This window comes from Egretta garzetta, unplaced genomic scaffold, assembly GCF_000687185.1.
Source record: "Egretta garzetta isolate BGI_Z169 unplaced genomic scaffold, ASM68718v1 scaffold28, whole genome shotgun sequence".
NCBI lineage: Eukaryota > Metazoa > Chordata > Aves > Pelecaniformes > Ardeidae > Egretta > Egretta garzetta.
This window is the reverse complement of record NW_009260612.1, coordinates 385,083-395,541: the sequence shown is the minus strand read 5'-3', so window position 1 is coordinate 395,541 and position 10,459 is coordinate 385,083. Positions and strand designations below refer to the sequence as shown.

General features: G+C 41.2%; 2 protein-coding genes across 2 annotated transcripts in view; one reads left to right on the top strand and one right to left on the bottom strand.

Moving 5' to 3' along the window:
• Window positions 1-9: 9 nt before the first annotated feature.
• Window positions 10-10,459, top strand: part of FANCM (FA complementation group M) — an 82,899-nt gene continuing 72,449 nt past the window's right edge. The window contains exons 1-4 of the mRNA XM_035900443.1: window positions 10-211; window positions 1,191-1,363; window positions 3,146-3,223; window positions 3,894-4,052. Coding sequence (XP_035756336.1) covers window positions 76-211; window positions 1,191-1,363; window positions 3,146-3,223; window positions 3,894-4,052 — 546 coding nt within the window. The 5' untranslated portion in view covers window positions 10-75. The remainder of the gene's footprint in view (window positions 212-1,190; window positions 1,364-3,145; window positions 3,224-3,893; window positions 4,053-10,459) is intronic.
• The window catches only part of LOC104131704 (heme-binding protein 2), a 3,702-nt gene continuing 2,641 nt past the window's right edge, over window positions 9,399-10,459 (bottom strand). The window contains exons 3-4 of the mRNA XM_009644905.2: window positions 10,029-10,212; window positions 9,399-9,570 (exon numbers count right to left, since the gene is read on the bottom strand). Of these exons, the coding sequence (XP_009643200.2) occupies window positions 9,399-9,570; window positions 10,029-10,212 (356 nt within the window). The remainder of the gene's footprint in view (window positions 9,571-10,028; window positions 10,213-10,459) is intronic.

Sequence of the window (10,459 nt, the reverse complement as noted above, 5' to 3'; positions counted from 1 at the left end):
CCCGCCGCCCGGCGGGGGAACACGCTGGTCTGTCTGCCCACCGGGCTGGGTAAGACCTTCGTGGCCGCCGTCGTCATGTACAACTTCTACCGCTGGTTCCCCTCCGGCAAGGTGCTCTTCCTCGCCCCCACCAAGCCGCTGGTGGCTCAGCAGATGGAGGCCTGCGCCCGCGTTATGGGCATCCCGGCCCGGCACATGGCCGAGATGACAGGTAAGGGTGGCGGCAGGGCCGTGCTCGGGGTCGCCTCGGAGAAGCCGCAAACATTGAGGCCACTTAGGGTAAGGGCAAGCAACGTGAAAAGCCACAGCGGCGGAAGGAAAAAAAAAACCAAGTCTTTTCATAGAATCATAGAATCCTAGAATGCTTTGGATGGGAAGGGACCCCTAGAGGTCACCCAGCCCAACCCCCCTGCAGGAGCAGGGACACCTTGAACCACATCAGGTTGCTCACAGCCCCGGCCAACCTGGCCTGGAATGTTCCCAGGGATGGGGCCTCCACCCCCTCTCGGGGCAACCCCTGCCAGGGTTTCACCACCCTCACTGGAAAGATTTTCTTAGGACAAGATGGTTTTTAAGGGGTTCATTTTAGGTTTCACAATAGTTAACCCCCCAGGTCACCAATACAAGGGTGATGAAACACTGCAACATGTTTTCTGGAGCTCTGGGGTGCAGCCCTGTGGTTCACAGAGCCTTGGGGTTTCCACACAGAGCTGTAAATGTCTGCACGGAAAACATGCTCTGTATGAAATATAAGCCAAAGAATAAAGGCTTTTTTTTTTTTCTTTAAAGTTTTTGCAAACCTCATGAGTTGCAGTTTATTGCTTACTGAATGATAGCCTTAATGACTGAATCTGTAACCTGTTTTTAAGTGCAAACCTTTGTCAGAGATGGTGTAGGTTAGGTATAGGGCTGCCGGAGGCTAGGGGGCATCTTGAGCTTTCTAGCCTTGTTCTCTGCAGCTCTGGATTTACTGTTTTAATGCAAAAAATCTTCTAGTCATTGCATTCACCTTTTTTTTCCCCCTGAAAATGGGACTAGCATCAAGGTGCATGCTACTTTAAAAGGCTCTCATTTCCCAAAGCTGACGTGTGTCTGCCAGCCCCATCATCCTTCTGCCATCATTCTCGGGTCGTGTGTTGCGGTGTGTTCTCAGCAGAACAGTTCGCTCATGTTATTTCTTTAATTTTCAGGGGGAACCCAAGCCCTCAGTCGGAGGGAACTGTGGACTACCAAGAGAGTCTTTTTCCTTACGCCTCAAATAATGGTGAATGATCTTTCTCGTGGAACATGTCCTGCTGTAGAGATTAAATGTTTGGTCATTGATGAAGCCCACAAAGCCCTTGGAAATCATGCCTACTGTCAGGTAATGCTGGAATCACCCCACTCTTGTCTCGTGATTGCAGAAAACCTTCCCCAAGATCACTTACAGGCTCTCCATAAAGTGTGACTGTCATCATTGCTGTAGAGAGATTGTCCTTCAGGTCCTTAGCTGTGTGTGAAAGAGATCAAACAGTCCTCTACGGCATCAGTGCCTTGTTTTTAAGTAAAACCGGCATTAAACCTTGGTAAGGTCAGGTGGGAATGCTTTTAACGTATGAATAAAATTTTAATTTTTGTTTCAAAATTTTTTTTTGACTAGGGTAACTAAAAAGAAAGTCACTATGCTGTTTCTTTCAGCTGTGTTTGTATTTGCGGGTGTACTCTGGTGTGTTTGTGCTGTGTTGGAATAGCTCTTAAATGGGGGAAGGTATTTTTTTCAGAAAAAAAATGTGGGCTTTTTTTGTTAAGTTCTTTACGTTAGTAAAACGAGTTCAAGATTTCTTTTTGAAATGGGACTTTGACTTGATTAGCAAGGAGTTCATTGCGTTATCTTGGCTTAATCTCCTCATAGCAGTGTGTGACCTTAAAGAAAGTTACGGTTTTATATACTGGAGACATTGACTGTGAACATATATGGAGTTGTGTCTCGTTGCTTACTAGGCCTCTTTAGAGGAATGTAGGTATTTTTTAGTGCTTGTCCAGCTTGGCATGCTGGAAAAGAGACGGTAGGTTGCTGAGTTAAAACCATACATGTGGGTTTGCCAGCGTTGCAGTTTTCTGCTATCATTTTTCAGAATGATAGCATTTTCATTTTCAAAAAATTTAAGCTTATAGGTTATTTTATTTCAAAATACTGTATAAAAATCTTTTCTTAAAATATTTTGCTGTTATGTGAGTCGCTCTGTAACATAGAGCCAAGACTTGTGTTTGTTAGCTTTTGAGTCATCTTAGCTACAGCTGAGAAAAATCTCTTCCATCACCCCTTGTCGGTCCCCATGGCTGTGAAACCGGCAGGCTTTGTTCTCTGTTTTAGGTATACTTTTGCGTGATTTTCCATAGAACTGTCAACACAAATTCAATTCCTCCTCGGTCTCTGTTCACTTATTCACTGTAGCTTTTGTGTTATGTTATATTGCTTGTAATTTTTGTCGGTTCCCTCCCCTCCCTGTGCAGGGTGGTTGGTCAGGAGGCGTGGTGTTTGCTGACAGCCCTGGCAGAGTTCAGCCCTGTGGGAAGATGACATAGGGAGGCAATTTGGTTCTCGTGTGAATGTTCAGCAGCTATTTTGCTTGTCCCAGTTTTGGTTTTAGGGAGGGTTGTCAAATGAGAACCTGGGTGAGTCTAAGGAATATTCAGCCATTCTCCCAACTGCTAATGCAGCATTTTTAAGTGAGACTCAACTGAATGCTGGTTGGCATGGTGGTTGTCATCTAATTTCTGTTCAGATTTCATGGGACTAATCATCCAGGATTTACCTTTTCTTTTTTTTTTTTTTTTTTTTTTTTTTCAACTTACTTTTTGGCACCTCACTTGAGTTAGCATGCTGTTAATCTTTTTGTTAAATCAAGTGAAGAATCATTTCCTAATTTACCAAGGTTGTTCTGCTGAATGGGGCTTATGTAAGTAATATACTTAATCAAGACTAAGTGTTCTTGGATAAAATGGTTATAAACTGAACAGTTCCTGGTTCCCACTTGCATTTAGATATACTCTTTTTAGAATATTTTGTTAAGCTCTTTCTACTTAGTGGATATTTTCAACAACATAGTTTGTATAAGCAAATAATCTCTTGCAAAGATATTGACGGAAACTTTCCTGTCCTTAGGTGGTAAGGGAACTAAGCAAATACACAAATCAATTTCGGATCTTAGCCCTAAGTGCCACACCAGGCAGCGATACAAAGGTGAGTCCAATTGACTTGCGTGGTTGGAATAATAAAGTTTCAGTAGAAGTTGTGTTTAATACCATTTGATACAGTTTGAACATTGTGCAGGATACTGAAGTCTATTAGAATTCCATATAAAAATGAATCTTTTTATAGTCCATTAGTTGTTGAGGCTCTGTCTTTCTCATGCTATAGGCTTTGTATTATTTGTTTCCTGACCTTTCTAGAAGGCAATAATACTTTCTGGTTTTTGAGTATGCAGACCTCCTTGAACCAAAAAGAATAGGCTCTCAATGAAAAATGGCTTTCATGTTGTGTTCAGCGCACTGGCTAAACGTAAGTAAGGCTTAGGTTTTCAGTCTGTGGCAGATGGACATCTAAATTCAGTTTAAGCTCCTAGCTCCAGGTTACTTCTCATCAGGTATTTCATGGTATACCCAAAGCCAAAGGGAGAGTTCTGCCACTCCAGCCCTCGTGCACTTGCATGCATTTTGCATTCATGAACTTATGTTGGCTCTTGGTATGCTACTTGAGATCTTTAAGTGGAGAGTCTTTCATTTCTCATTTAGAGGTACTAGGTACGATTATATTCAAGGCCTGTTAAAATATGGGAAGTAGTTACTTTCATGTGATATTGACTTGCATTATTGGAGTGTTAACAAGCAAATACGGTCTTTTTTTGTCACAGGCTGTGCAGCAAGTTATTTCCAACTTACTCATTGCTCAGATAGAGCTATGTGCTGAAGATTCCCCGGAAATTCAGCCCTATTCTCATGAGCGACAAGTGGAAAAAATTGTTGTTCCACTTGGTGAAGAATTGGTAGAAATTCAGAATACTTACATCCGGGTAAGTTGTTGCATTTCTCTATTGTTAAATGGACGGTGTCACTAAATATATAACCTCCCTTCCTATTTTAACATCTGTATCTAGACTAGCAATAACTTGTAACTGTAATACTTTCCTATGCAATTTACTTTGCCTTTGAGTGTAAGGCAAATTAAAACCCCCATGGTTTCAACTACAGCAGCTGCTGTTTCACTTTGCACCAATGATCCCTGTTACCTTGCAATAACTTAAAAAGCTCTGGTGGAAAACTTTCAATTGAATTAGTTTGCTCATCCTCTTTCAGGAGTCCTTGCAAAATTGACATGAGATCCAAACGGAAGGCTTCTGAATTTAGTAGCACTAAGATGTTGAGAATGGCCGTGCTTGTGTTGTCCAGGTTATTGCCAGCCTTAATTTCATAACTGTATGTTCATAACTGCATGTTAACTGAAACATTTTCTCTGATTAAGAATATTCTTTAGAGCTTTAAGTCATCTGTAAGTGGACTTAGTTCTTGATTTTTCTGTTTGGTAGGTTTTTTGTGTTTGGGTGTTTTTTTCTATTTTTCTCTTGAGAGCTTTTTTCTTTTCTTTTGTTACCAGTAGGTACTGTCCAAATATAGGACAGGTTAGCAGGGACCTGAACTGTTAGGCAGTCAATGATGACTTAATGGTCTGTGTCTTTTTGGTAAGGTGCTAGTAGACAAATGGTGTTACATAAGATACCACTTTGAAAAGTTCAAAATTTACATTCTTCTTTTAGTAAGAAACATTAACAAAATTAGGATTAAGTTAGAATCAGACTGTTGGCCTTAAGAGTCTGTCTTTGGTTAAAGTTTCATGATTTTGGTGTAGTCTATGTGAAGACCATTGGAAGGCAAACTTGTTTGTTCTTTTTCTAGACTAACTTAGATCAGCTGTTTTCAAACCAGTAACCTGAGTCTATTTAAATGAGGTTCCACTGGTAAGCTAGCAAGAACTTCAAAGGTAGTTTTGCATCACTACAGGTGCCTCCGAATGCTTGTATTGAGTGCAGGGATTTAACTGGAGGTGTTTTACTTGAGATTTAAGCTGAAATAAGCATGTAGATTTGGCTAGTCTGGTGTAATTCAGGAGTACAGACAAACCTTGACTAAACCGTCACTGTGGCTTCAGTGGTTTCCATTTCCTTTCTTTGATCTGGTATTTGCATTTCTATTGCTACTACTCTCCTTAGAAGATATGATGGACCTCAGCCATGCCCTGAAGTTAAATTATGCTGTTTACTGTGCTCCTGTGTTTTGGCTTCTGAGGGGTTTGAGGTCAGGAGAGGTATGTGAGTGCGGCCACAGAAGCAACAAGCATGTGTTGCATTATCCTTGTCCCCCGCCAAAAGACTCAGTCGAAGTATGTTCTGAATGACACCAGGATTTAGGAGAAAACTCCGATACATACCTCCCTCTTTGTTAAGAACTGCTTTTCTGCAGCTTGGTTCTGAAACCAGTCCTACCCCAGTCTGTGCTGCAGTCAGAATTGTGGGAGACTGTGCTGGACGCTTGACAAAAGTGGGGTTGTGGGTGGCTTCTGCAGTGAGGAGGAGTGAGTTTGCTAGCAGACCCGCTGGCTGCAGCACGCAGACGCGTAGCTCCAAATGTCTGTGTTTATTTTGAAGAAAGTATGGGTTTGGGGTCTTAGAGCGACCATGTCAAATGTGGGGCTTAACTGGCTTTTGTAAAATCAGCATAGTAACTGCTGACTGCTGCTGTTTGTATTCAAAGGAAAGATAACAGACATACAAGTCCTTTTGCTATGAAAATGAAAGCCAGGTGTACTCTGCACAATAAAATCTTTATCTTTAATTTTGACAAACAGTAAACAAGACGACATTTCAGTGAAAATGAAGGACAGTGTAAAACAGCACAATGCAACAATGCCGGAAAAATTGTTTATATTTGTATACATACAATAAGCAAGGCCCTGAGTATCGCAATAGCTGGAATAAACTTTGTAGGCACTAATGCTTGTTTGAAAAATACACAGTATGCAGGACAACATTTATCTGTTAAGGCTACGTCATCTAATCTTCAAAAAATATGGGTGAATTCTGTTTTATTATCTCCGTTGAGTACTGGAAATCTAATCATTTCAAATTAAAAATGAAAATCCATTCATTAATGGCTTACAAAGTAGAGCCACAGATGGATAATAAAATACCTACTCTGCTAACAAGAGTTAGGAAATCACGCTTAACATGATGTTGTCAAACTTTCTGAAACGATAGATTTGAGTAATAGTTAAGTAATTTCCTTGGCATCCAGTGGTGTAACTTATTAAGTCAACTTCATCGTGTGCCAGTGAATAAACGCAATTCTTTGTGCTTGTGAGAGCCATTTACAGAAGCTGGTACAATGTTCCATAGCCATAAAGTGTATCTTCAAACTGGAGATTAATCGGTTCTTTCTCAGCAGCAGAAGCTGTCTAACATAAGTCAAAATAAATACTATCTCGGAATTCACAGTTTTACATAAAACAACACTGAACACTTTGCTGCAGTTAGGATATCAGCACATTCAGATGCGCTGACTTTTATGTTTCAGTAACAAAGATGTTTCTATAACATGCCCACAAGTAGCTGAGTCACAGAAGTGTTTAGGTGAAGATTGCCTACGGGAATGCACACAGCGAATGCTTTTTGCAATAGACATTTAAAATGTGAAGTATGTACAAACTGGTACTTTATGGCGAGATGACTTAACTACTGCCGTTAGCTATTTGACATTTATTATGCCAAAGAATTAGAATAATTTCTAGAACTGGCAAAAGCAATCAAATTGCAGAAACTTTAATTTGTCACAAAATCTTGTCAAAGGTGGAAATTGTTTTTATTTGCTCTTCTAAAAATCTTGGGGGGAGGGAGGAGGGCAAAACAAAACCTGTTTTTAATACCTCCCTGGCCCTTCTACTCAACTCAGTTTTTAAAAACTTTTTATTATTTTCCATTAATTTGTTAGCTTTCACTTTAATACCGGCTGGCATTTCCAACAATCTGAGGAGATGTTAAAAATAAATAAAAAGTGAAAGAGATAAAAATCAAACGGGAAATAATTCAACCTATTGAAAAGGAAGTCTGAATTTCTTTCCCTGGCTATGATCCCATATCTTGAACAAACTGAGAGGAATAAAAGACATGACCGGTACCTTCGTCGTCTTGTTCTGTTAAGTAAGAAATAATTTGACGAGCATTTAAATTGGAACATCAAGCAAAGTGGTTCCTAGTTGTGGCCACAACTGGCACAACCATTTGTGCTGTCACCTGGCAAACCAGGTTGGAACCAGAAAGACCCCAAGCCCACAGTATTTTTTGAGGTTCTGCCCCCGTCCCTGTCAGTTTAACATCCAGGGATTTGTGTCAATACAAATGTCTGTGCTGGACTAGTGCAGGATAACCGAACAGCTAGGGCTATCGGACATTCAGAAGAAGAAAGTGAGGATTGCTTTTTTCCTCCGCGCAAAGACTATCAGTTTGTTTATGTTAAAACTAAGGCTTTTCTTTATTTCTTTTTTTTTTTTTTTCCTTCCCCCCCCCCCCCTTCTCTTTGCTGTCTCCCCCAGTAACCCCTGTGGGCAGCAACCACCAGAGAGCACCTTGGTCACGTATAAGCACGATCGGCCAGAGCCAGCCGGCACTCTGATCCTGCTGCTCAGCAAGAGGTTTTAGCTTAAGTGTAAAGTCAGTTTTGTGCAGCAGAGAGCCTTGCAGAACCAGGAGGCTTAAAGTTCTTGAGACCTGTACGTTTATTCCATCAGAAGTACTACACAAATCCATTTTGTTTGCCAGTTAGCTCTCCTGTAAGCTAGCGGGCACTGACTCTGGTTGCAGTTTTGTATGTTGTAACTGAAGATCACAAAAACCTAAATCCTATAATCAATAAATAACACTGGTGATGTACTTCATGAAACTTTATAGAAGATGACATTTACTTCTATTAAGATTAAACTCTACCATCACATCTGTAAGGGGAGATATTACGAAGGGATTTTTGAGAGCAAAACTGTTTCCTACCCTGATTCTAAAGTGCAGCAGGGGCTCTTTAACCGTCGTACACAGCAAAGCATGAGTGCTGCTTTCAGACTTCCTGATGCGTGTAGAACTACGTGAGCTTGTCTTTCAGTCACAGTGTGCTAGCAGTTGTCTACTCAAAGAATTATCATATGCATATAAAGGGTAAAAGAAATAAGCTGCAACATGGAAAATTAGGTATTAAGAAGAAAAATTCTCACAGTGAGGGTGGTCAAATACTGAAACAGGGCCCAGAGGGGTTACGGGCTCCTCATCCCTGGAGATGCTCAAAATCCAGCGGCGTGAGGCCCGGCACAGCCTGCCCTGCCAGCAGCACTGGCCCCTCTCTCAGCAGAGGGCGGGACCAGGTGACTGCCAGAGGTCTCTTCTAGCTAAATTCTTTTCTGTGATTCTGGGAAATATTTGTGTCATTTCTGACACTAATAGTGTGGTGCTGCCAGAAGAGTGTAAAAAGCACTCAGCAAATTATTTCAGCCGCAGTGTTTTAACATTCAGCAAAGCTATAAGGTGAAAGCATTCAGAGAACTGAAGAGTTAAGAGTAACCACTTTTCTGTCTGGGAATGCCACACACAGTCATGGGATTACTATGAGTGTGTGATTAAGGTAACCTCTAACTTCTGCTGTCAGGGCTTTAATGAGCATTAGGACTGTTCTGCCGCCTTGGTCTCTTCTCAAGGTTAAAAGTGCTTTGGTTGAATGCTTTTTGAGGTAAGCATTAAGGATCTCAGCTCCACAGGTGATGACGCTAAAGGCAGTCAGCACTGGCCTAATCTTACTCCTTGCTTTAATCCCAGTGGTCTAAATTTGGTAGTTCTCTTCAGAAATTCAGACCTGAATGATATTTTTCTGAAGCACAGCCTGCATGTGTGAGGTGGTTTTAATGTGTGTCCCACTGAAAGCCCCAGCCCCTAGGGTCTTTGTGTAGCTGGTGCAGCACTAGGTGCCCAGGGCAGGGGCTCTGGGATCTCCCCTAGGACTGTCCCAAACCACAAGCGGTCTAGAGATGCTAGTCAGTGGGTGAGGAGAGAGGTCCTTGTCTCCCTTATCTTGTAAAATAAGATAAGGTGAACTAATTTTTAAAGTGCTAAAAATCTCCATTAAAACCTGTAAAAGTTGACATAGGAAATTGTATGTTTCAGGTGTTACCTCTGATTGTGAAGTTGGAGTGATTGCCTTGCTAAACCAGCTAAAGCCACACTTCTAAAATCTTTGAGGGTTTGACATCTAGTCTCACGTGATTCACCTGTGAGATTCTGCCAGTAAAACAGGACTGATTCTTGTGCCTGACAAGCACCAGAAATGGGAGGCTATGGTCTTTGGAGGAACCATATCTCGTTGTGTCGATTGGCAGCAGCTGGATTTGTATATCCTGCAATGATGAACGTATCCTGCAAACATAACTCGGGGCTCTCCAGAATTTCTGCCAAGAGGTTTATTTCTCTCATTATAGAGTCTTCATTGGTGATTCCTCTGAAGCTCCTGTAACAATCAACTTCATGTCAAGTTCTTCTTAAAATCCACAGTTTTTCCAGAGCCTAGCAATGCTTCCTTCTAAATTATTTAGTCATGGTTTGCAAATGGTACCACCTGACTGTGATTGATTTCAAACACATGACAGTTTTTTTTCTTAACATTTCCAGTGATATGCAGATTATTGTTCCCAGCTACATAGAATAGTCTGTTTTGAGATGCTGTTGTATCTCACATTTACAGAGGCATCATTTTCCCAAGTAAGTTAGTAACTGTTATTTCCTGAATATCCCAGTCTCGTGAAGCAGGCAGCTTCTAACAATTACTAAAAATCAAGTTTTACTGTTTGTTAGCTTTTAGAACTTGGTTTAAAAGACGTAACGTGCCCAAATTGAAAACTGCATCTTTTTTATGGTTTTTACTAGAACAAAATTAAAATTCAACAATTAAAAATAAAAATTTCTTACCTACTATAAACAATAGTAGAAGGCCATTCTTCAATGATTATGTCGGAGTCGAAAGGATGAGGTGGCTCGTCCTGCAGCACTTCGGGCAGGTAGTACGCCACTGTCACTGCCTGCGTCATCTCCGATTGAGACTCATTTGTGTGGACTATGGTCACGATGGGTATTGTTATCCCCAAGTACAGCCCTGCGGAGACACACATGGCTTTGTAGAAAATACAAAAGAAGGTCTGCATGCTGCACTTGACTTCTGAACTGATACGGAGTAATATAAAGCAAGTACCGCAGAGCAGGGTGCCGTTACTAAAAGGAATTCAGTAGGAGGTTTTAGAAAATGGGGTTGTGTACTCCAAGTTGGAAGTAGCATTTTATTATGCCTTGTAGTTTGTGCCTGTATGTATCTCTCCCTGTCTCTAAAATCCACATGTGCAAAT